At 39.4% G+C, this 26,461-nt stretch overlaps 2 protein-coding genes across 6 annotated transcripts in view; both read left to right on the top strand.

The window, feature by feature from the left end:
* Positions 1-6,720, top strand: part of gclc (glutamate-cysteine ligase, catalytic subunit) — a 28,588-nt gene extending 21,868 nt beyond the window's left edge. For all 4 annotated transcript variants that reach the window (XM_047029641.1, XM_047029640.1, XM_047029642.1 and 1 more), the window contains 6 exons: positions 4,402-4,494; positions 4,761-4,865; positions 5,056-5,137; positions 5,238-5,344; positions 5,528-5,648; positions 5,840-6,720. In XM_047029641.1, coding sequence (XP_046885597.1) covers positions 4,402-4,494; positions 4,761-4,865; positions 5,056-5,137; positions 5,238-5,344; positions 5,528-5,648; positions 5,840-6,021 — 690 coding nt within the window. In that variant the 3' untranslated portion in view covers positions 6,022-6,720. The remainder of the gene's footprint in view (positions 1-4,401; positions 4,495-4,760; positions 4,866-5,055; positions 5,138-5,237; positions 5,345-5,527; positions 5,649-5,839) is intronic.
* A 190-nt stretch (positions 6,721-6,910) lies between these two features.
* Positions 6,911-16,193, top strand: elovl5 (ELOVL fatty acid elongase 5). Of its 2 annotated transcripts, XM_047029667.1 has the most exons (8): positions 7,581-7,666; positions 8,890-8,954; positions 9,677-9,864; positions 13,267-13,344; positions 13,791-13,962; positions 14,578-14,702; positions 15,199-15,333; positions 15,436-16,193. In XM_047029667.1, the coding sequence occupies exons 2-8, from the start codon at positions 8,897-8,899 to the stop codon at positions 15,565-15,567; spliced, it is 888 nt and encodes a 295-aa protein (XP_046885623.1). In that variant the 5' UTR covers positions 7,581-7,666; positions 8,890-8,896; the 3' UTR covers positions 15,568-16,193. The 2 variants fall into 2 exon arrangements, with proteins under 2 accessions (XP_046885622.1, XP_046885623.1); XM_047029666.1 differs by lacking the exon at positions 8,890-8,954 and having other exon boundaries at positions 6,911-7,666.
* The last annotated feature ends 10,268 nt before the right edge of the window (positions 16,194-26,461 follow it).

The following is a 26,461-nucleotide window of genomic DNA, read 5'->3' as shown; positions in this document are numbered from 1 at the left end:
ACAAAAGTTGTTTTCTGGAGACAACATTAAAGGCCCCGTCACACCATAACGTTGTGGTCGACGTTCTATGACGTTAGAGGAAACATTGCTTATCGTCCATGGTCGCTGGTATAGCGCCAGAAGAGCGTTGTGTGGATGCTGGTAATCGTCGGTGATTGGCAGAGAACGCTGGTCCCCCAAAAAAGTTTTGAACAAAAGTTCTCATGGAGAACAGCATTCTTCAACCTTTAATTTTAAACGCTGGACCCGCAGAAGAACGTTTGTGGAACGTTACACGTGTTTGGCTATCGTTAGTCAGTCATTACCCTAGCGTTACTTGGTTGTTATTAATCGTTTGCTTTGTTTTCATAGTTTGCTTTCGTCACATGTCGTCGCGACCCAGTGACACGTCATCACACGCTAATACTTTTCAGGGGTGTCTTACATGGTTGCTGTTACACGCTCCTCATGTGTCAGTCACACGCTAGTCATACCTTATACTCACACGTTTGTCACGCTAGATGTTTCCACCTCGTTCAATCGAAATTGAACGATTAGAACTTTTAGAGAACGTTGACCAGAACGTTATGGTGTGACGGGGCCTTTAACCGTCATTTATTGTTGAGGAGGGAGTTAGCAAGATTAATAGCATATAATAATAATAGCATATTAAAAAAATAATAGCATGTTATGATAATAGCATATTAAAAAAACAATAAAAATGGATGGGAAAAAGATGCCAGGAGGAACTGAAAAAGCCATGTAAAAAAAAAAAGAAAGATCCGTCACTTTATAAATCTAGTTTTCTGCAAGGGTGGGAAAAATATGGTTTCTCAAAAGCCCTGAATCTCTCAGGTAAAAATTTGGGTTGTAATTTTCGGAAAATATAACAATATGAGTCCAACGTAATGTTTATATTACATAAACCTCAAAAAACTATTTTGCACTGAAAATGATGCAAATAAATCTCGCTCACACGCTATGCGCGCTCGCATTAACGTGAAATTCCAATTTCAGATCACATAAAAACCTAGGTTCGGGTTAAGCCCAGAATGTTCAACGTATGGCTCGTATGTCAGGCATCCTGGTGGGGATGGGCTGGTTTTGGCCATTACACTCCAGGGCTGAAAAAGGGTCCCACTCTGGCCCATATAATTGCGCAGCTCCCCCTGTCAATGATCTAGCACCCCCTCAGCACCTGCATTAAAAATTATCTGGCACACAGGCGATTTCGAGCTATGTAACTATGGGACGGACGGATGCAGACACCGTGTTACAGAGTGAACTGAAAATGGCAATGTTGATTGCCAAAATGGTCAGAAAGATTGTAAAATGTACCCCAAAAAAGTATGTAAAATAACATGGCACAATGTTACAATAAAAAGAAAACAACATGAATAAGTCCCATTATTAATACCATATAATAATTGGGGTGTGATTGCCTTTCGGCGAGAACAAACCATTGTTATCTCACATATATATTATTATTATTTTTGTTTATTTTCGCGCCCCTAAGGCTCAGTCAATATTTGGACTACATAGACAACGGTGGTGTCAAAGGTTTCGTCTTGGTAGCGATTGCGTTGCTTCTATTCGGATTTACGTTCCGTTGCACAGTTTAGGAGGTTACAACGTTTTTGTGGCGACAAGTGCCTTTAGTCGACGAAGGGTAATCTGTGCTAGCTACGTCACCATGTCAACACACGTTAGCAACGGCGCATGGATACAATGTGCATGGATACAACGTGATAGAGACGTTCTAGCACACAAATTGGAGCTTGGATTACGAGTGAAAAATACCACCCCAAAAAATCTCAACCATTTGGCTTTGTTGAGAAAGCGATTTCGAGTGGAGCTGAAATCTCGGATGTTTGATTTAGGTCGTCAAAGTCTTTGTAAATTGAGCGAGTGCGGGTCGCCCGTGAGACCGCCTAGTCTTTTAGGCGGCAGCATGCTACAAAGCGTCATAGTAGTATTTCCGTTGCTATTTTTTTTACTTCAATTTTACACGATAAAACTGAAAGAGGGAAATTTTATGACGATATGACTATTGTAAAGACAGCCAGGTGGTGAGATTTTAATGTAGGTTGCTGTAAAACTTTTATTTGTTTGCCCCGTCAGCCTCCATTGACGATTGCGGCAGCAACAGTGTTGTCAACGAGTGTCGACAACAGTGTTGTCGATCTGCGTCTGATGAGTATTTTCTTAATTTCGTACCAGGGTCAATTCTACATCCAAATGGAGAGCAGAGTTTTAAAGATATGGCGATTGTGAAGACAGCCAGTGGGTCTGCATATTTTTGTTATTTGTGTAAAACTTGGAATTTCAGTGAGACCGCGTCTTGTTTTGACGTTAGCCTCTGAGTCACAGACTCGGCTCGCTCACTGCCACTGGCAGTTTGTAGTAGTAGGCTACAGTACTGTCTTCAATGCCACAGCTATGGCTAAACTTTATTATGTCTTATTACACGGCTGTTCTTAATGCTGTAGAATGCTCCATTCACTTGAATGGGGCTTCCCTCTCATATTTGACCGTTGCCATGCATATTTGACCGGGGAAGTGGCCTTTTTGCCTCGGATTCACATCTTTCATAGCACTCCGCAAGTTGTCCGGTAACTTTTCAACCCCAGCGTACTCTGTTGCTTAGCGACGTCAGCTGATTTGAAGCCTAAAGAATGTTCAACGTCTATGAAGTTCAACGTCTTTGGCGAACTATTTCTCTGCTGATGAACAATACGAATGGTAACAAATACATTTTTAAAAAGACACACTGTGTTAAGTTATTTTTGTTGGCAAGTAGCCGAATCAGAAAGGGATTTATTCGCCATGAAAGTTTGCACAAACAAGGAATTTGCTTTGGCAGGAAGGTGCATACAATAAACATATAGGAATCTTAAATTTAGATAGCCGTGTAATAAGTAAGGGATAATGTATAGAACGCCGGTCATTATCGGGAAAATAAGCCCCGACAGGGCGAACAGCACCGGTGGCCGACATGTGCAAACGCGCTGCAAACTAAGAAAACACATGCATAGACAAAACACAAGCAAATTAAGAAAACATCTTCATACATTTGACAACACATGTGCAGAATTCAGAAAACACGCTGCAAATACACACAACACAACTAAATACATAAACACGCTGCAAATACGCGTTGCAAAAACGAAAGCACGCATACCAAAAACGCTGCAGTACATAAACGCATTGCAAAAACGAAAGCACGCAAACCAAAAATGCTGCATCCAGTTTTCACAACGGAAGTTTACCAGGCCTCTAGGGGGAGAGCCAAGTGGAACATCTTGATTTTCGGCCCCATGGAGCGAGAGAGAAAGAGAGAGCATATGAAAAGTTTGGATCAACATCGAAGTAAGTCTTCTGAAAAACTGTCAAAGAGAAGGGGCACATGTAAAAATGAATCCTAATCTTTTTATGTCGCCTGTTTACTTTGATTTTGGTCCTATTCAAAACAAACTTCTCATCTGCCCTCTCTGGTTCTAAAATCACACTCTTTTACTTAGCGCTCCCACTGGCTTGGAGCACTTCCGTTGTGTTATCTGGATGCAGCATTTTCCTGTTTGCATTTGTTTTCGGGGTTTGCGTGTTTTCCTATTTGCAGCGCGTTTCTATATTTGCAGCGTGTTTATGTATTTGGTTGTGTTACTACTATTTGAATCGCAATTCCATCTGAAATACTACCTGTGACAACGTTGTTACAGTAGCTTGTTTCAAGGAGGTTTCTTGTTTCAAAGGGTGTTCTTAATGAATTATGCAATTTGAGTAGGCTAAATGCTTGAAAATATCACTAGATGGGAAAACGGACCCACCTGCAACCGACGCAAGCAAGCACACCCTACAATTTAACCAGAAATTGTACCCTCTCTATTTTGTATTACTATGTATGTATTTAGCCTGACTTTGGCATCCTCTGTCTTTGAGGCCCCCACTCCCCCAAAAAACATTGGTAATCCAATGTTGACAGGTGATTCCCAGGGTCAAAAATAAACCTGTGTTAAAGGCACAATGTTTTTTATTCTGTTAAAGTGAGATTGCGTTAACACGTTATTATCGCGTTAACTTCGACAGCCCTAATAAACACATACATTGACTGAGTGGGGATGTAAGGGTAACAAAAGTGAGATCAATTTGTTTGTTGACCAACAGCCTTTGACCACTAATTTGCGACTGGAGAAAACAACATAAAAATTACGGCAACGTGTTTATATACCTAAAGGCCTGTTTTTTTGGGTGAACGTGAGCAGCTCGTCCAAACAATGTCATATGTGGCAGTGGCACTGCACTGAGCAACATGCCTACAGATTTGAAACAAAAATTGTGACTGACAGAGATTTTTGGAATGATAATAAAATCAGTGGAATTGTTGGTTTCTAACTGATACCCGACTTTTCATCTTCCTTGTAGAGCCTACAGTCAACTAACTGGCAGACTATGAGGTTTAAACCACCCCCTCCGAACTCAGACATTGGCTGGAGGGTGGAATTTCGCCCTATGGAGGTAGTTATACAAACACCTTCTTTTGACGTATATATGACATATGAGTTTATGTATTAAAGAAATTGTATTTATTGGGTTAGGGTTAGTATTTATTTTTTTAGAGCATCAAAAATCAATGATGTTTAAATGTGTAGAGCTGGGAAAGAATGGATTGTACTTTATGTTCTAATATAGTTGATTATTTTCACTAAAGCACTACCTATTTTACAAGATCGTTTTAATCTGTTGTCAGTGTCCATAATGATTATAATTTATTTCTGTTCCAGGTTCAACTAACTGATTTTGAGAACTCTGCCTATGTTGTCTTCGTGGTTCTGCTCACCAGGGTTATCCTGTCCTATAAGCTGGACTTCCTCATCCCCTTATCAAAGGTGGGCTGTCATCATAGTACAAATGTACTGAATCTCCTTAAATTGATTTGCACAAAATACATGGTTTCAGTCTTGTAATAAAAGCTTTCAGAGACATGAAACTGTTGAATTGATAAATCCATATTATATATAGGAGTTGTAGATTAGGTCAGTTGTAGTTAGATTTAGGCAATTTTCCGTTGTGAATTAGGTTGACGAGAACATGAAAGTTGCTCAGAAGAGGAATGCAGTCAAAGAGGGCATGTTCTACTTCCGGAAGGACATCTTTAAAGGTGAGACTTTTTCTCGATTAAAGTTCACATACATTTTTTGGAACTGTCTAGATTTGTGTTGTGAAGCACTAGTTGAGATATCATACGTGCATGTTTACAGGATGCAACCCAGTGGATGGTTCCTCTGCAGCCCAGAATGGCCTGGATATAGATGCCGATGGGGAGATGTACACTCTGATGAGCATCGACACCATTATCAATGGAAAGGTAGCACCAGTGCTCACATTCATATTTCCACTCTACATGAACATTCAGATGTCATACGATTGACGGTCAGGTAGAATAACAAAGGCTTTTTATTTAGGGAAATTTATGAAAAAGTTTTTTTCATAAAGTAAACTGAAAAATGTAAATAGAAAATGTACTAATTTGTTATTATTCACTCGTTAGGAAGGAATATTTCAGGGGCTGATCCCTATCCTGAACTGCTATCTAGAGAACATGGAGGTGGATGTTGACACCAGATGCACCATCCTTAACTACCTGAAGTTAATCAAGAAACGTGCCTCAGGTACTGGCTTGTCATTTGCTGCTTCTGCCATTATAAAGACAAGGCAAATGGGTATACAGTCTCCATTCACACATGGACTTGAAAAGGTGGAATATGATAGCAATGATCTGCACCAATAACCTGTGTATTTGGCTTTATCAACATATTTTCAACATAATTATCACTAATATAAATATTTACTTATGGTATAGGTGAACTGATGACGATGGCGAAGTGGATGCGGGAGTTTGTTGCTCACCACCCTCAGTATAAGCAGGACAGCATCATCACTGACAAGATCAACTTTGACTTTATTCGGAAGTGTGACAGGATTGCAAAAGGGGAAGAGAAGTGCCCAGATCTCATAGGAGAACCGGTCAATCGGGGCAAATAATGGTGCAAACTCTGATTTTAGTGAATGTGTTACCATGACTTGTTAAAAAAAATTAAAAGCATGTGAAGAAAGACCAAATATGTGGCTGGACAATGAAGTGGTCCAAAAGGTTTTAAGAGATCTAGAGTTGCATGTGTGCATTGTAATGGTCAAGTGGGTCTGTATTGAAGTTGTATATACTGTATCAGATTTTTACAATTCCAAAATTATTTTAATAGATTGAGAGATGCGAACAGGTATGTAATAGTAATAAGATGTGTATGTGTGTATATATATATATATATACACGTGTGTGTGTGTGTGTGTATATATGTATATATATATATATATATATATATATATATATATATATACTTGGTCAGTGTCAAAGAAAAACAATAACATTTTATGGTTGAGATTATCTAAATGTAGTTAAGAGTTGTACATTAGGTGTGATTTTTATCATGTGGTTTATAAATAGTGTACTTCCACTAAACCAAACTTTAATAAAGGGGTTATTTCTTTAGATTTTGTGGGACATCTGCATTTTGTCAGATTATTTTAGCCTTTTAAAAGAGGTGCTTGTTGATTATTTTGTTGTTAATTGCTGTGCTAATAATGCATTAGAACCTAGAGTAGGATAGTGTTGAAGTGCAGACGCAAGTGAACATTTTGCTCGGAATGTGTCTCTTCGAATAAATGTGTGTACAGCAACTTCCCTTAGCCCGTGTTTCATTGAATGGTCTGAATCCAAAGAATTAAACTAATCTTGAGTTGTTTCTGTATCGCATATTTTCCTCCACCAGAGGGTGCGAGGGTTTTGTCTGAGTTCTATCGTGCATCAGTTTTCACTTCAGAGTTCATGACTGTAGGCTACCACAGGAATCAGGGTTGGTTTGGAAAACCCCGGCCCTTTCCGCTTTCTCTAAAATTCACAGAAACTTCACATCCGTAAGACAAATCAGTAACATTACCTATTTTTGGTTAAAAAGTGTGTAAACTCGTGTTAAAACCTAACGATGTCATGCTAGATAAGGGCGCATGACGAGAAGTCAAATAGCCGAACTACAATTAAAAGCGCCATCTAGTTTAAATCATAGGCTACTATAGGTTCAGGAAACTAGCACCATTTAAAACATGAGATCGATCATTGAAACATGACGTCATATAAATGGATCGACGGTACATTTTACAATGTAATTCTCTATTAAAAGAAGAGTTCCCATTTTCTTCATGCTCCCCATAGATACGACACATAAGGTGCTTTATTCAAAAACGTATTTAATTGTTGTGTTTTTATTCGGCTACACAAACTGGAATAGTGATGGACATAATTATAATTCAGAGGGTTCAATCGGTCTTTACATTTAGGATCTTAATCTAATTTTTTGTTTGTTTTAAAGTATGACAAATGGGCACGAATCAAAAAAAAACCTGAACGATTCAAATAGGAGAATGTTGTTGGCTATAGTGTAAAGTAGCCCTAAGAGGCTACATTAGACTTTGTGCATAATGGCCATGGGGTAATTTTGGATTCAGACCTCTGTTGGGTCACTTTAACCGCGCATGCAGGGCATATGCCAACGTTCCTCCCACAATTTCCACCGGCATCAAGGCTACACATTAGTGCTGGAAACGGGAAGCCAAGGTTACGCATCCTCTAAAGGTAGGCACCGATTTTAATTATATATTTCTGATGTTATTATGAAGAATATGATTTATGTTTTCACTATTGACGTATCTCAAAGGTTTGTATGATTAAATTGCGCTTCGGTTTGTATTTTTATTCATAATGCTGCGCTTGTGCAGCCAAAAAGCGCACAGCAAAGTAGGATGCTGAGTCGGGTGACCTCTATGATGCAAACGATGGTGATGTTTATGCTCAATTTTTGTTTTTTAACTGTGATAACATTTCTTGGTTATCATACAAACTAATTTGAACTAAAAGTCGACCATTGTACTCCCACTTTTCATCATAATACCATGACTGTAGCCAAACTCAATAATAACGATGAACAACCCACTAGATTATGCTACACCCTAGACCATTCACACGCTTCTTTCCTGCAATACACAGTAACTTTTCGGAAGAGGAAAGCGAACCCAACGTTGATAATTGCTTTAAAAAGTTTAGCCAAAAGTCTATTATGGACTCGCAGTCCGGGTAGCCGATACAGATAGTGCACCATGGCCGACTTGCCTTAGTTGCAATGTGGAGTTTTTTGTCTCACCTCACTCACCAGTAACTTTTCGCCGTTTCAATGTCAAAGAGTTGATCCTCACCTGATTCGTTTTCCCTGGATCTGTACCTTTACAAACGCTAGACTTGAACTTATGTTTTTTGTTAATCATCAACATATAGCCCACATATAGCCCACTTTCAGCCCACTTTCGATGGGCAGTCAGTCACAAAAATGTTAAGTCATTTAAGTTCAAGGTAAAAAAAAATTGCCCAGTATGATTTTGTGAAATCTGATCAGACAGACAGACAGATCTTTGGATCAGTGCATGTGTTAAAATGGACATAGGCCTAGCCTACAAATATTGTAAACATTCTCAAACTGACAGTCTCCATCATACTAAAGATGTGGCACTGTAGTGACCATATATTTTCAGCAGTATAACAGTTGAACTCTGGACCATTGAGGTAACGAGCTGCAAGATGGGTTTTTTAATTTTGTAAGTTAAAGCTTTTTGTGTTGAGTGCTGTATGTCCATTGCTACTGTTAGCATTCCTATTTAATAAGGTCTACGCTGATATCAGATGACACTAAATAGATATATAAAGTGATATAAATGACCTCATATTTCTGTGACAAGGTTCAAAGTACTTGACATAAAAAGCAATCTGTCTCTTCGGATTCTCAAACCTCTCATTTGTCTGCTCAGGTCAGAGATGGAGACAATCAATCATAAAGTAAATACGTATATAGACTCATGGATGGGTCCCAGGGGTATGTATATGAATGATGATCTATCTAAGTTCATTGTTGTACTGTAGAGTATACTGCACTGTAAAATTACTTTTACGTCTTCTTATTTAGTTAATGTTATGGCACACATACTGCACCATACAGTGTATCTGAATATACGTTTCTAGGGATTGTGTGTGTATATATATATGGAGTATATGCATATACTCATATATATATGCATACACATATATATACATACGCATATACATTCGCATATATATATGCGTATGTATATATATGCATACACTCCATTTACAGTATATGTATATATATATATACATATACTGTATATATGGAGCTGCAATCCCTACATACATATATCATATATAGATTATACAAAATAACTATATACATATATAGTTGTCTTCAGTGAAGCATCAACTTGCTTCACAGCAGCCTCAGGTTACATATGCCTGTGCAGTGGAATGCTCCGGTGATTTTTGCACCTCTCTGATTCGAACACAACCTTTCTCGGAGTTAAGCAAACACCCCGCTGCTTTTCCTTGTCTCTGTAATGTATGATATCCAAAACATACCTTCAATGTGGCCACTGGATATTCCTCTCTCTCTAGTAGACCTACTGCAATCTAGCTACTGTAAATATGTGCGAAAAAGTAGAGGGAATTATCCATCTATATTCCACTGTGCTCTTTTTCTTTCTGTTTCCCACTCACTCTCTTTCTCTCTGTCTTTTTTTTCAGATGAGAGGGTGCGGGGATGGTTGTTACTGGACAGCTATACTCCAACCTTTGCACTGACTGTCATGTACCTGCTGATCGTGTGGATGGGGCCCAAATTCATGAGCCACAGGCAGCCGTACTCCTGCAGGGGCGTCATGGTGGGCTACAATCTGGGACTCACCGTCCTCTCCTTCTACATGTTCTATGAGGTTTGAAACAACATCATAATAATTCATTCTTTCTTCTTTCTATTCATCTGATCACACTTGCCTGAGCCATTGAATTTTTCAATTACTTTGTGCAAACGCTGTAAGGGCAAAGCACAATGGAATCAAAGAGGGGCCCCAAAAATCAAACTCTGCAGGCAGGCATACCCAAGGCATACTCAAGTACACCGCAGACAGACCCAAGCCAATGCTCAAAGTTTTTAACGCACTTTAACTTAATCTCATTTTTGTTGTCAGACCATCTCAGAGTATGAGGGTTGGTCTGGAATCAGTTGGACATTTTGGATATCATTTTGATCAGGCTGGACCCTGATCCTGGATCAGTGTGAGTCACTGTAAAAATACTGTGTGCTGAAAATACCATGTGCTGGCCATGACTTGATTGATAGAAAAGTGATGATGCAAAGCTGATCAGCAGATTTGTTTATTGTGCTGTATAATTATATGAGGAATGGGATCATCTTTTTCAGATTAGACACCAACCAGCATTGGCTGCTGGCGTCTTGCACCGAAAGCCAGCCTGGTAGATACACAATGCTATTGGGGAGTGGGTAGGGAACAGCTGTAGTCTAACAGAATCATTGTGTCAACTGTCAAATCCCTCATACTTTTTTTTGCACAGTAATCAGCAGGCGAGAGCTCAAGACCTCTATTGTTGTTCTTACTGTTAAAATAGTTTTAGATATCAGTAGTTTATATTTTTGAAAGGGTTTATTTAATGTTTTCTATTTTATTTGTCTCAGCCTTTTGACAGCAGTGCATTAGTTGTATATTTTAAAAACAGGGTCCACCTGTTTTCTGCTAGGTGGTTGGGTGTGGTGGAGGGGTAGTCTATTGAGGGCACTACAGTAGTGCAGGTGTAAAAAATAAATGCCTGATCTCTACTTTTCTTTTTACAATCATTAGTAATCATGTAGCAGGTACTTCTGAAATCGAATGGGATAGCTTTTCATTGACAGGATATTCTCTTCTTCTAAAGTACCAGGATGTATATAATGTTGAGTCATTTACAATCTGTGACTAAATTGACTCATCTCCTCACAACTGTATTGTGTAACCTTTCATTGGATTGGCTGTGCTTTCTCAGTGTGATTCTCTGACCTGTGTGTGACATTGCCCTTGCCACAAAGTAAACTCTTCTTTGCCTTTAATCAAAGTACAAAGCCATCGCTTGTCACCTGTCCAGGGCACATGGAAAACAGCTTGTAATATGAAAGGTTAGCTTAATTGGGGCATTTGAAAAATGGAAGAATGAAGATTAAAGAATGTGTTCCTGGCTGGCCTGATTGTATTTGTTGCAGTAAATACAGGCTAGCATTAATATAAGGCTATCATTTTATTTAAACATAGATCTTTGTTTTTCTACGCAACTTGGTTAGTTAATAGGAATTAGAATGTTCTGGCTCTTAGGCCAACTAGAAACTATTTATTTGCTGGATATGCAGGCAGGGTTTGAGTCTTTACAAACATCTCGAATCAGCATTGTTTAAGCCAGAATTTACATCCCTGACATCTCCCAATTTTGTAGTAGTTGAGAAACTGAAAAGACAATGGATTAAAACAGTCACAAGTTTTTAAGAGAATCACTTGTTAAGCTGAAGTTGAGTGAAGTATAAAGTTCATGTTTATTTGAAGTATGACGTATACATAATAAAAATCTACACCAACATAATAAATTGATACAAATGAAACCAACATTGTCACACAAACATAAGACAATAACACAAAACCATCTGGACATGTATCAGATGGGATCAGAAGTAGCACGCGCCCAAACAGCGTATCACCGGTTCTGATGTCCATACAGCTCCATCTAGCATTCTAGAATGGAACCGGAGAATCCAGTAGACACCAGCACTACCCAGCTGTTGGTCCTGGACTCCCAAGAACATCCTTCAATAGACCATTTTGTAGCACACAGTTCTCAACGGTCATTGGTCCATCCACAATCACAATACAGACATGCAGCTGTCCCATGTCTCTTCTGTCATTGGCTCACTCCCTAAAAGAATACAATCATTCCGTACAATCAGAGTTTAAACAACATTCCTTAAGACCCACTGTCCCAAATGTTCTTCCCCCCAGGAAATAAAACACCCAAACTGGAAGTCTCTCCAAGTCAGGCAGTCATAAAACTCCAGAAGTTGACCATCCAAAACGGTCAACTGTCCTTTGTGGGGTCATCACCCTCAGAAATAGTTAATACAGATAACCATCTGACCTACTATAAACAATCCCCCAACAATTGCTAACACTTTACAACCTCTCCATCTTCTACAAACTCAACTTAATTATCTCCCCTTCCTGCAGACAACAGAAGTTGATGTTCCAGCATGTTTCTTATCAATGAACCACATTTAAAACACATTAATTGTACATACATCCTAAAATTCCATTACACTTGTCAGCAGCATAAATTGATAATAACAAAACAGCTTGAATAACACTTATTGTTAAAGCCTAACACAGATTAATATATATAATAAAACAATGGGATTTCTGCTGTATTCAGGTGCACTACTTTTCATAGAGACTGTTATGTTTGATTTGTCCTCTGCAAGGGATTACACAGTTGAGTAGCGGAGCACATCTGCCAGGGCCTGGCTGGCCCTACTCTCCATATCCTCCCCTGTCCTGCCCATGCACAGGGCCCCCCTGCTTTTACAACCAGAGGATAATCCCCCTGAATACCTCTAAATCATCAGAATAATTAGCTCTGGAAAGGCCCCGTTTTCACATCCTGTTCCAGAAGATGTCCAATCCTGGTCCAAACATTCACAAACAGTTGGGGATGTGTATGCACTGATTTATATCAAAACAACAGATTTGGGAATTATGTTAAATTCAAGATGGGGGACCTTGACCATGATTTTTCCCCAGGTGCAAACAGAACTCAGCAACCATATGACACAATTTTAGTAAATTAGATAGAAGGCTTATATATCTGCTATGGCCAATAAAAGCAGAGCTATTTTCTTCCCAAATTTGATTGTATGAACAAGGACTCCATTGAAATATTGCGGCATCAGTGGTCGGAATGAAATACTGACGGTGCTTCACAACAATTAACAATGCAGGATGACTATTTAATACAGCTCCAATTGACTTGTGACTGGAATTCAGGATTGTGAAGGAGCGTCTTAAGACACAAAAACAAGGCCCTAAAAGTATTGATTTAAAATTACAAACTCTAAGCCTCTAGTGGACAAAACTATCAAATAAATATCTCTGAGTAAATTGAAGGTGCTATGATGCTATGATGCTTCGTGGAGTAAAGGGTAATGTAACAAATATGTAGTGTGAGGTAGGGCTGTGAGTGTGTGTGTGGATGGAGGGGGCGAGAAAGAGATTCACCCTTGCCTAATTCACCTTGTTTGTCCTCAGTTGGTGACTGCTGTATGGCAAGGTAGCTACAATTTCTACTGCCAAGACTCACACAGTGCTGGAGAAGCAGATAACAAGGTAAGTTACTCAAACTGGACTTCTTTGATTCTGGTTGTAATACAGTTTTTACCAAATTTTTATTGCGGGCTTGGTTTATCTTTACAGATTATTAACTTCAGAACAAAATCACTGTAAACTCCACTGATGCAATTTATGACAGCCAGTACCTGCAAATCCTGGTGCATAAGCCTCTATTTAATCTGTGCTGTCATCATGGTGACTTGTTTTTATGTTCTGGGGCAACATTGGACGATAAGGACACCCGCTCATTCACTGTTCTCCTGTGATTAAAACTTCTACAAATGTGGTATTTATTTTAACTGAAACATCAAGAGCGTTATGTTACAGACAAGTGTTACTTAATTCATATTGAGATGTGACCTTTTATGGGGAATAATGATTGTTTCATTGATGAGTGTTTCAGCTAATCTGTATCTTTGTGTCCTTTTTTCTCATCCTTTCAGGTCATGAATGTTCTCTGGTGGTACTACTTCTCCAAACTCATCGAGTTCATGGACACCTTCTTCTTCATCCTCCGAAAGAACAACCATCAGATCACATTCCTGCACATCTACCACCATGCCAGCATGCTCAACATCTGGTGGTTCGTTATGAACTGGGTGCCCTGTGGTCACTGTGAGTGTTTATACCCCAACTGCACCATTAGACACCACAGTGATGGCTGGACTTGGTCTTCAAAACAACTCCCCTTCTGAGTCCACAAACAAACAGTGGCTGGCTATACCAGATGAATAACTTTGATCCACTAAAGCCAGACCCACTGAGACTGGAAAGGAGGTTTTTTTTATGTAATATAAACTAAAGTTTAAAAGTAGTCTCTATTATTAATTTAAAGGAGCCATGGAAACTAGTAGGTTATAAAGCTGCAGTACAGTATTTCCAGACAATGCTTTAGCATTCTTTGATTTCACAGTATGTTTGTCTTGAAGAGTTTCTTGTTTATATTCTCTCACCTTGCCGTAATTGCTTTCTTGTGAGGCCTAGCTTCAGCATTTTCTTTGTAACCCTCAGGGCCTGACAGGGTAACTGGAAAAAACCTCAGTAGCTGTTTGTGCTACCAAGGTGTCATCACTACTTTTTAATATCTTGAATACAACTTAATGTCTTCTTGAAGGCAGTTGTTAGATAGACTGGTGGTATGGAACAAAATATCAGTCATCTCCAGAATCACCAACAACATATTATTTTGACACTGGCACTGACTCTCCTGTTGACCTCTGTCATTCCCAGCGTACTTTGGTGCCTGTCTGAACAGCTTCATTCACGTCCTGATGTATTCCTACTATGGGCTGTCCTCTATTCCGGACTTGAGGCCATTCCTCTGGTGGAAGAGATACATCACTCAGGGCCAGCTGGTGAGTTTTACTTCTCAAATAGAAACCATTACAAACTACGAGAGTACTGCAAGATAAAAAAAAAATGATCTGTGGACGATAGGTGTTATTGGGATTAGGTGCGATTTGTATGCAGTGTCATGGCGGTACAAACCTGTACATATAACTTCAAATATATTGGCCATTTATTGAACCAAAACGAATTTTGGAATTCTTGGTTCTGCTTTCCTTAACAGTTTCCTATAGTAGATGTCAATTCTTCATGGTTCTAAATCTCAATTTCAACACACATATGTTCTTACAGACTTACAAACAATGTATACTTTGGCCAGACCATTTTCTTTTAGCTTTTAAGCACAGCTTCATCCATTAACGCTGAATTAAATAAATATTTCCTTCTCTATCCATTTAAGGTTTTTAAGCATTGGATCAATGGTACTTATTTATGCATACTTGTGTATGTGTTTGCGTGTAAAACAAATAATTCATTTACTACCAACTGTGTTTTTCCCTCAAGGTCCAGTTCTTTTTAACCGTAACCCAGACGGCCTGTGCAGTAGTATGGCCCTGTGGGTTCCCAATCCGCTGGCTGTACTTCCAGATGGGCTACATGGTCACTCTGATCATACTCTTCTCAAACTTCTATATCGAGGTGAGCAAATGCTAAAGTCTCTTACAAATCACAAATGAGAGGAGACTCATCAGTGTTTTGCTTTTGCTTGCCTGAACCTGTGTGGTGTGTGTGTGGTTTCAGACGTACAAGAAGCGTAGTGTGTCACTAAAGAAGAAGGAATACCAGAACAGGTCTGCTTCTCCTACAAATAGACATGCAAATGGAGTTTCCACCATAGAAACAATTACACACAGGAAACTGAGGGCGGACTGAAGTAGCTTGAGTAATCCCATGGTCATTACAGTCTATTATAGTGTATTATCACTAGGGGTGATGTAGGATTTCTCGACAGGATATATCTAGTATATTCTAGTCTAATAGATTCACAAAAGACAAAAAAAGCCATAGCCATGTTTATCTTTAGAGGGAATCCTGCAATATTTTGCACACTAGTTTTCATTCATATTGAATCAAAGGTTAGTTCAACAATAGACAGTAGGATACCTTCAATAGAAAACCCTGTTTAAACACAGTTTTAATGTAGAAATGTATGCCATGTTCATATGCAAACAGAATATTACATGACAACAACAGTATTTGAGGTTTGAAAGTACTTGAACGTATATGTTTGATTATATTAAGGTATGGCACTTGAACTAGTCTTGATTAGGTCTTCTAGGTCAAATACCTATACATTATTATTATTATTACTGAATTTCCATATTGAATTTCAATAGAATTCATTATTAATCAAAGGACATATTGCTGACTGTGGTTTTAAAATCTATGGTTGTTAGTTAGGAAGAAAAAGTTAAAAAATAGTAACTCTATATACACAGACATGCCAGTTAATATACAGTGCCCTCCAAAAGTATTGGAACAGTGAGGCCAATTCCTTTATTTTTGCTGTAGACTGAAAACATTTGGGCTTGACATCAAACGATGAATGTGAAACCAGAGATCAACGTTTCAGCTTTTATTTCCAGGTATTTACATCAGGATCTGATGCACAAATTAGAAAATATCACCTTTTTGTTCGAACCCACCCATTTGTCACGTGAGCAAAAGTATTGGAACATGTGACTGACAGGTGTGTTTTGTTGCCCAGGTGTGTCCTATTACATACATTATTCAATCAATAAATACCACTGAATGTCTACACTCAGGTTCAGATTGGGTAAGATAGGTTTTGTCTATGCAGACTGTATTCAGAGGTGAAAACAACATGAAAACCAGAGCGCTGTCTTTGGGTGAAAAACAAGCAATTGTGAGTCTTAGAGAAGATGGAAAATCAATCAGAGCCATTGCAGAAACATTGGCCATAGCCAGTACAACCATTTGGAATGTCCTGAAGAAGAAGAAAACTACTGGTGTACTAAGTAACAGACGTCGAACAGGTAGACCAAGGAAAACATCAGCAGTTGATGACAGAAACATTGTGAGAGCTGTAAAGAAAGACCCTAAAACAACTGTTAGTGAGATCAGCAACAACCTCCAGATGGCAGGAGTGAAGGTATCACTATCTACTGTTCGCAGAAGACTTCATGAACAAAAGTACAAGGGCTACACCAGAAGATGCAAACCACTCATTAGCAAGAAGAATAGGAAGGCCAGGCTGGAATTTGCCAAAAAGTACAGAGATGAACCTCAAAAATTCTGGGAAAAAGTTTTATGGACTGATGAGACAAAGATTAACTTTTACCAAAGTGATGGAAAGGTTAAAGTTTGGAGAAAGAAAGGAACTGCTCATGATCCCAAACACACAAGCTCATCTGTGAAACACGGTGGAGGTAATGTCATGGCTTGGGCTTGCATGGCTTCTTCTGGGACGGGCTCATTAATCTTCATTGAGGATGTAACACATGATGGCAGCAGCAAAATGAACTCGGAAGTCTACAGAAACATTTTGTCTGCCAATTTAAGGAAAGATGCAACCAAACTGATTGGCAGAGCCTTCATCATGCAGCAAGATAACGACCCAAAACACACTGCCAAAACAACAAAGGAGTTCATCAGGGGCAAGAAATGGAAGGTATTAGACTGGCCAAGTCAATCTCCAGACTTAAACCCTATAGAGCATGCATTTTACCTGCTTAAGAGGAGACTGAAGGGAGGAACCCCACAAAACAAACAACAACTGAAAGAGGCTGCAGTGAAAGCCTGGGAAAGCATCAAAAAGGAAGAATGCAAAAGTTTGGTGACGTCAATGGGTCACAGACTTGCTGCAGTTATTGAAAGCAAAGGATTTGCAACTAAATATTAAGTCTTATTCACTTAAATATGTTTTAAGTATATCTGTTCCAATACTTTTGCTCACATGACAAATGGGTGGATTCAAACAAAATGTGATATTTTCTTAGTTGTGCATCAGATCCTGATGTAAATACCTGGAAATAAAAGCTGAAACGTTGATCTCTGGTCTCACGTTCATTATTTGATGTCAAGCCCAAATGTTTTCAGTCTACAGCAAAAATAAAGGAATTCGCCTCACTGTTCCAATACTTTTGGAGGGCACTGTATTTAAGTATAATCCCATAAGTATGGCATTATTGTCTTAACAAGTGCACATTAAATATTTGCATTGTAAATGCATAACTCAGGTGAGCTATAGTTCAGAACCTCTTGCAATGATAGCTTTATCCATTCTGTATATCGGTAAATGACATGTACATGGCATTTTTGTTTAAGCTGTTATTGCTATTGTTGTAGCAATAGTTTATGTTGAAAGATAAGTACTGCACAAGATAACAACAGAACATTACCGTGTCTCCGTTGTTTTTCTCATTTTGAATGTAATACATCACTGCAATACATATGCAACTAAAAGAAAAAAACTACTATCTGAGTTGATCGTGCCATATCTTCTGTTGAAAATGAATAATGCCTTCCTGCACTCATGAACATCATACGTACCCAGTAGACATAAGAAATGCTCCAGGGGCCTCATGTATAAACGTTGCGTACGCACGAAAAGCTTGCGTACACTGGTCATGGGCGGAAATCCCGGGGGGGACAGGGCCCCCCCAATCCGGGGAAAAATATGATTTGTCCCCCCCAATAAATCACTGTAAACATAACTATGTAATTTCAATAACATTAATAATATGCAATGAAAGCGATTTGCTGATTATGGACACAATGGCACTTTTTAAAGTTTAAAATGATTGCGAACCCCGCCCTTGGTCCGACAATGGTTTGATCCACAGCCCCAGCCCTCAGCAGTGATGCAGGTGCATGTGTGATAGTGATGGGAAGTTCGGTTCTTTTTACTGATTCGGTTCTATGAATCTCGTTCAGTAAAATGAACGAATCTTTTTTTGAGTCATTTGTTCATTTCAGGGGGGGGGGGGGGGGGGGGGGGGGGGGGGTTGGGGGCTATACGTCCACTGCAAAGGACGTATAGCCCCTATACGTCCACTGTAGGTTAGTGCATGACATGTGCACCAGCAAATACTATTTCAAAATAAATTCCTGCATTAAAATAATGTATCATGAGTTTGTATGATTTGGTCATGTATTATCACACTAGCATTTAATTATCACGTCAAACAATTACACTGCACTAAACTGTAAGTGTAAATATAAAGTGAAAATAACAAAACCAGTCAGTATGATGACTTGAGCGAATATCATTCATTCACGTCTTACTTAACAGCGGCCACGCGAAAGGGAATAAGGAAACTGTTTCCTCTGCTAAAAAATAAAATGCGGGTCACGTGAAAAAAGGATCCAAAGATTCGTAGAAAGACCGAGTCGGGGAAGGAACTAATCATTCGTTTCCTCTAGCTACAGAGCCTATGCAGGTCACGTGAAAAATGATCGAAAGACTCGTAGAAAGACCGAGTCGGGAAAGGAACGAATCGTTTGTTTCCTCTTGCTACAGCCTATACAGGTCACGTGAAAACTGATCCAAAGACTCGTAGAAAGACCGAGTCGGGAAAGGAACGAATCGTTCGTTTCCTCTAGCTACAGAGCCTATGCAGGTCACGTGAAAAATGATCCAAAGACTCGTAGAAAGACCAAGTCAGGAAATGAACGAATCACTCGTTGAGAGGACTCGTTACTCCCGAGTCCTTATAAGGATTCGTTCAAAATGAACGAATCGTTCACGAACGACACATCACTAATGTGTGAAAATCGGACAGTATCTGCTTGTGTGGATGGTGGCTGATGTCCAGTAAGTAGTTGTAAGAAAGGATTGGTTTGACAATTTATTTCTACCACTCAATACAATAAAAGATTCAAAACTTACACCATTTTCCCTGCATTGGTCACTATATTAGCTAGCTAGCTTAGTAACATCACCAGCTGTTTGAATTAGAGTCAGCGAGAAGCTAGCAATGCAGTAGTTGTGTTCCTTATCTGACAAGGTGACTTGAGTGTCTACCATCTGAGATGCACGTAGCTAACGTGAAATGAATCCAGTTAATCGCACTATAGCGATTTCACTATGTTGGCAGGATTCACACAAACTATAAGCTAGCTGCATTTGCATAGCTAGCAAACAAACCGATGGAACAAACATTAGCTAGCACCTATTCCATTTGGCGTTGTCAAAAGATGGAAACTTTTCTATTGTCAATTTAATCCAAGATCAGCACGGATATAGCCTGGCTGCCTGCCCAACTTCTCCCCGCCCCCAAAAAAATTGGTCGGGAAGTTGGGTCTGGAGGGTCTCGTATTGTAGCCTGACGTTGTCATACTCATAATTCTAGTCAGAATATGAGTCTGAGAACTCTCCGTTGGGCTTTGACTACGGGGCGTGTTTCAAACGAGCCTGGAAAACAAATGCCTCTTCGCTTAATTGGATAGATCTACAACCAATCAGAGCAACAGAGTATGTGAACTATGTTAAGCGCCGCATAGTTGTTGTCAACAGAACTAAACTACAAGCAGACTTGAAGTATGGTTGAAGAATGAATACAAACGGTTTTTGCCGGTGTTGTAAAATTAATTTAAGGGTAGGGGGAGTACTTGTTCACACGGTCAACCTTTTTGAGCGAAACAATAAAGGGCAATGCATATACGAACAAGTTCTACGTTTAGGATTACAACTCCACAAAAGAAAAGGAGAAACCACAATGGCCACTGGGTTTTCATTGTGTCCCATCTTTTTCTCGACCAGCTGATAAATTAAACTTTTACCGAATCCCGTAGGAAGGACGGCAAAAACATATTTTCCATCGACAAATGCCTTGATTGCGTCTCTCTGTTCCTCTTTCAAAATTAATGCGCTGTCGATGTCTTCTAAAACAGACTCGATGGCAGAATCATAACATCCCAGATCTCCAGCGGTAGCCATGTTTGTTCAAAACAAATTCAACTTAAGCGCTCTTTTGTGACGTGGGTGATTCGTTCGGGACCAACTACAGAAAACCAGAATCGGGAAGGACCAATGAAATTGCCAGGGCGGGCTTTATACGATGATGGACAGATGATCAATAGTAACGTAATCAACAACGTCACGAAAGAGCGCTTGGGTTGAATTTGTTTTCAACAAACAACATATTACGTTGCTCTGATTGGTTGTAGGTCTATCCAATTGAGCGAAGACGCATTTGTTTTACGAGTTCGGTTAAAACACGCCCCGTAGTCACAGCCCAATGGAGAGTTTACAGACTCATATTCTGACTAGAATTATGAGTATGACAACGTCAGGCTAGCACCGATATTTTAGTTCTTCGAAATCCATTTGCCATGGTTAGCGATACTGAACATAACTATACTATATTCTACCACTGTCATAATTATCTTAAATGGTCTTGTTGCAAAAGCTAAATCGTCTCTAGGGACTTTGAAGCACCTGTGTGCCGATCTGGAGTAAACTGGCGATAGTAAAGATGATGGCAAATACCACACAAATGGAATTGGGGCCCAGGCTCGCTAGCTCTGCAAATTCAGCTATTCTGGGAAGCCAGCCAATATAAAACCAAAACATCAATTATATTAATTTGACAAAAGGTTGCAGTTTGCGTTGTGTAAAGGGTGAACTCATACATCTGTCAATCCTTGTCAATGCAATCTGTTTCACCTTTCCTAACTGTCTAGCTACCTGGTAGATCGAAGCCTATTCTAGAAGAATGGTAATAAATAATAGAAGCCCATCTCCTACTGTAAATAACATGCACATTGTGTGTGCGGCCAGCATGGTAGAAAAATTGCAGAAAAAAGAAAGATGGACATCAGAGCTTTTCAGGACACCAAAACACAAAGAAAGAACCCTAGTGGCCTAATCTCAAAGACTTGTTGATAAAATGTTCATAAGAATGATGTGAAATGTGCTAAGTGAATGTTTCATAATGATGCCATTAGGCAGAGGAGGCACCAGATGACAAAGACAATAGAGCTGCAGGTAGGCAGGAACAGACTGGCAGAGACAGGGGGTCTCAGGTAAGTTTGTTGAGTCTCTTGTTTGGCAACATGACAGGTTCTCTTCTTGACTTGTAAAATAGGCACATAATTGGACAGTGCCATGGATACCCCCACTCTCTACTTAAACTGGTGACTGAACCAAGATTAGTTTGAGGCATGTATTGTTGTTGTGATTAATTGTGTAGTATTGGGTACCGGTAGTTAGGAGGATGGCAAACACCTTATGTCTTTTCTAGGAGACAGACTGTGAGTCAGTGAGGGTGGTGAAAGGGAAAGAGCCAGGGAGAAACTTCAGATGACAGTGGTCACAGCCATGGCAGGACCAGGGGTCAACCTTTTTGCCAGCAGCACCAGTATAGGAGACAGTGGCAGAGCACTGTCTAGTCACCTCAGTGGTGGCACAGAACCATATCAGCCACACCCACAATGTATAGAACCGCATACTCTTGCCAACAAAGTGTTGACACTTCAAGAGAATTGGTTTCAAGATTTTCCCTGACTTTATGATGGTTCAATTGAGATTATTTTAGAAGAGACTGCACCATGCCCATTGTAATTACATAAACTGCACCCATACAGTGTACATACATACTGGCCTTTCTTGGTATTGCTGGTTGTAAATACTGTACACCTGCATTCACTTGGCTGATAAGAAACACTACTATAACTACATTTGAACAAGTTGAGACAACCCTTCAGTTACTCACTATAAATTATCCAGGAGTATTAGGATTATGGTTCCTCAATATACATTTAACATATTACGATGTAGGCTGTGTTACAGCAATCATTTTGGTGTCCCCCTCAGAAATTGCCCTTGAGAAAATGTCATATAATTGTCCCCCCCAAAGTTGATAGCAGATTTTCGCCACTGACACTGGTTTCCACGCACACGGTGGGATGTATAAAAATGTACTTGACGTGAGAATGTGCGGGCCGTCACGCAAACTTTTGAGCAGACGTGAGAATGTGCGGACCGTCCGCAAAGTCTTGTCTGGTTCTGTAACATGGCGAATTCTAACTGAAAAGTGCCAAAACTCAACAAACATGTAAGGGATAATGTATAGAACGCCGGTCATTATCGGGAAAATAAGTCCCGACAGGGCAAACAACACCCCGACGCGAAGCGTCGCATTACATTAATCACATTAACGTGTCTATGTGGTCTTCAACAACCTGCCATAATGACGGACATCGTCTCCTTCAGATCACGAGCAATGTCGTCTGGTAGCATGTAGGTGAAATGTTGCTTGTTAATTTTATTAAACCGATGATCATACGTGATTGAATATTGTTGAGAATGGCAGGATTCATGTTTAGTCATTTTCCGTGTTTCCTAAGACAACGCAGAGCACGTCTACCCATATTAGACATTCTCCGGTGATTGGCTAAAATTGGAGACATCTGATGCAGAGGATATCTTTTAGAAAAAATGCATTTGTGAATCTAAGCGCGTCAGGAAAGTTCCAAAAATCCACACCAACGAATGCAGGGATTCACACCAACGAATGCAGGGATTCACACCAACGAATGCAGGGATTTGTAACTTGTGTTTGTCAGGTTGCAAACGAATGTAATAGGGTCATTTATTTGTGAATCGCGTTACATTTGTGAATCACGAAATACATTTGTGAATCGTGTTACGTTTGTTTGAATCGTGTTACATTTGTTTGTTTGAATCGTGTTATGTATTTATGAATCGTGTTAAGTTTGTTTGTATCGTTGTTGCGTTTGTTTGTTTGAATTATGAAACTAATCTAACTCAATACATTTGGCTCTTTCACCTGATTGTCGTTGAGAAATCTCAGATTTGATTATAGTTTTTGCATGTTCAACATGGATTACACTCTTTCTAGCATGTGTATTGACAGGGAGAGCCTCCCCTGTCAGCTGTGTTGTTGATGCCGCGAGAGAAAAGTGGCAGTAACCAGAGCTTGCCATCAAGCAGCATCTCGAGCAGCATCTCAAACATTTTTCGACAAAAAAACGCTTCTCCACCTACTGTTCTGGCGGTGAATTATTTTCAGCACCCCCAGCCTTCGGAGAACCATAAAGGCAACAGAAATGCTAATTAATCCATCCTATCCTTTTTGCTATATTGCTACTGAGATGTGTGTGTTATGATTAATTCTTAGTTTGGTGGTGGACCAATGCGTGGCAAACATTGGTTAATAAATCCTAACCAAATTGACAAATTGCAGATTGTCGACCAGAACTGAGATGGATGTGTAAATGGCTAATCTGATGTGGTGGTTTCCATGTTGAATTTGAATCCCGACTTCTCTTTTATGTGAGGAAGGAGAAGTTAAAGAAAAAGTGAGGAAATTGTATAAGTTTGTCTTTTGTGTTAAATGTTTGTTTGAAACAACGAGGAGTATAAGAAAATAACTAATCCATAAAATACACATAATTTTTTCTTTCGAATGTGCTTGTCCGCCGTTTGTTGAACAATTGATGAAGAAAATTACGTCACTCTGCTGAAAATGATGGAGATGGGTTACATTTATGGAACTATCTAATTGAAAAGTGAATGTCTCAGTTATTCCTTATATTATACTCTAATTTGTATTATGGGAAATGTGATGCTAAGCTCTGACTGAGTAAAAACAATAGAAGTGTGAAACGTTGGTTTTAGCAAAGGAGGATAGGGAAGTACCACTCTAAGGAATGCGGAGGCCTAGCCGTAAATTAGAACGTACACATAGGGCCAAGCTGCAGGAAAACTCCTCCAAACCAAGTCTGAAACTGTCACTTAGGTCAGGCCTAGGTCTGTGTCTAGGGGTTTTCTATGTTTATAAAGCACAAGCATCCCATACCAACTAGAAGAAAGTCTAAGATATGTGTGCACCCAACACGAGCCTGGACATGGTCAGATTTATGTAAGGACAGAGATGCCAACGTGACACAACTTCTGTAATCAGAAACCCTAGTATAGGGACCAATTGGGTGACAAAGCGTAGAAATGGTCATCAACAGAAAGGTACCAATAATGTGAGGATGCATAATGTATCTGTGACCAACAGTGTTGTACCAATAGCAAAAAATGACACAAATAATAGGCAGAAAATACAGTATATAAGAGGACGTTTGGAGAGAACTTGCCAGTCTGCTCTTGGGAGCTTACTCACTTGGATACCTTATTTTACCCTGTGTTGGAATAAACCTTTGCATCAATACTCTGAGTTTCAGTGCATCTGTTGGGACTTAGCCTGATTTTTGACTGGTTTGGACTTAGAATAATTTTCAACGTTGGGACTTAGCCTGATTTTTGACGGGTCAACACTTAGAATAATTTTCATCGTTTGGACTTGGTTTATTTTTCACTTGTCTACACTTGGAATAATTTTCAACCTTTGGACTTCGTTTATTTTTGACTTGTACGGACTTAGGACACGGGAACTGGAATAATTATTTACGACACAATGTCTGCTAAAAATTGCCAGAAAGACAGCGCTTGGATCGGAAAGATCAAGGCTGTGGTTTCGTGAGTGTCCAGAGAGACAGGGGAAAATGGCAACGGCATTTGTCACAGATTACAGACAGAATCAACAGCGATGGTGGCAAAGGAAGGAATTGCAGTTTCAAAATTGATACTATGGAAGGGTAATTACCTAACACATGCGCACACACAACTAGAGACGACAACTACACAATTACATTTTGTATCCTGATTAGGAATTGTATTGAAGCTGGATTTTTGTTTTGTTTTTGAAAAACTGTTTACTGTTGGATGACATTAATTGTACAAAAAGAAAAACTGTGGAAATGTGAAAGAAGTTTTGGGCCTATATGTACAATGAATGTGTTTTAGGAAGAAGCTTGATACAATGTATGTTAATTCAACTCCATTTGGTAGAGATGCCACCTGTAGTTTTATAAACACCTAACTAGGAGACATGAAGTCTAAGAGACGTGAAGTCTGGGTGACCTGAAAGGGTTCTTGTCACCTGGGGGGAAGAGACAGTTGGTCTGAAGAAAATGTGGATTCAACTGTATTGTTCTAAGGATTTAACCAATGACAGAAGAGATTTGGTATAGCTTCAGGTCTGAAGGATGGACCAATGGCTTTTGAGAACTGTTGTATCTATAAAATGGTCTGTTGCAGAATGTTCTGGGGGGTTCAGGGCCATCAGCTGGGTAGTGCTGGTGGGCTGGATTCTCCCGGTTCCATTCTAGAATGCTAGATGGAGCTGTATGGAATTGTCTTTGTGTTATTGTCTCATGTTTGTGTGCTGATGATGTTATGTTGGTAACGTTATTATGCTTAAACCTACGTCAAATAAACATTAACTCTATACTTCACCCGACTTCAGCTTGAATGATCGATTGTCTGCAAAAACTACCACAACACTCGTCACATGATCAAATAGAGACTTGCCATTGCACAACAACATCCATATTACCCAGCAATCATCATTGCTAATCACAAAAATACCAAAGAAAATAAGAACGTATTCATTTAATGGAATCGTTTTTAATAGTTTCTATAGTGTATATAAGATAAGCATATCATTTTGTTATAGAGTGCTACTATTTTCCACACAAATAATACCTACCATGATAGAGATAAGTTTGCTCTTTCAGGTGGTTATAAAGCATTAGACACAGTCTGTAACATAATATTATGTGACTGCACCTGCTGCACTCATCGTCTGACTAGTGACAGCTGGTAAGAGTGTCACACGTGATGAGAGGTGGGAGATAAACATCGACGATTTCTAACTTACAAAGACGCAACAAAGCAATGTTTTTTCGACAAAAAAACACTTCTCCACCTACTGTTCTGGGTGTCTAT

Source organism: Hypomesus transpacificus, chromosome 11 (genome assembly GCF_021917145.1).
Source record: "Hypomesus transpacificus isolate Combined female chromosome 11, fHypTra1, whole genome shotgun sequence".
Taxonomy (NCBI): Eukaryota; Metazoa; Chordata; class Actinopteri; order Osmeriformes; family Osmeridae; genus Hypomesus; species Hypomesus transpacificus.
Note: the sequence above shows the minus strand (reverse complement) of the source record. Positions and strands in the feature narration are given on the sequence as shown.

Excerpts from the sequence above, each read along its gene's own strand:
- elovl5 (XM_047029666.1), top strand. The coding sequence starts at position 7,567 with ATGCAGGGCATATGCCAACGTTCCTCCCACAATTTCCACCGGCATCAA. Across the intron at positions 13,963-14,577 it reads CTGGGTGCCCTGTGGTCACT|CGTACTTTGGTGCCTGTCTG; the intron begins GTGAGTGTTTAT and ends TGTCATTCCCAG. Across the intron at positions 14,703-15,198 it reads ACATCACTCAGGGCCAGCTG|GTCCAGTTCTTTTTAACCGT; the intron begins GTGAGTTTTACT and ends TTTTCCCTCAAG.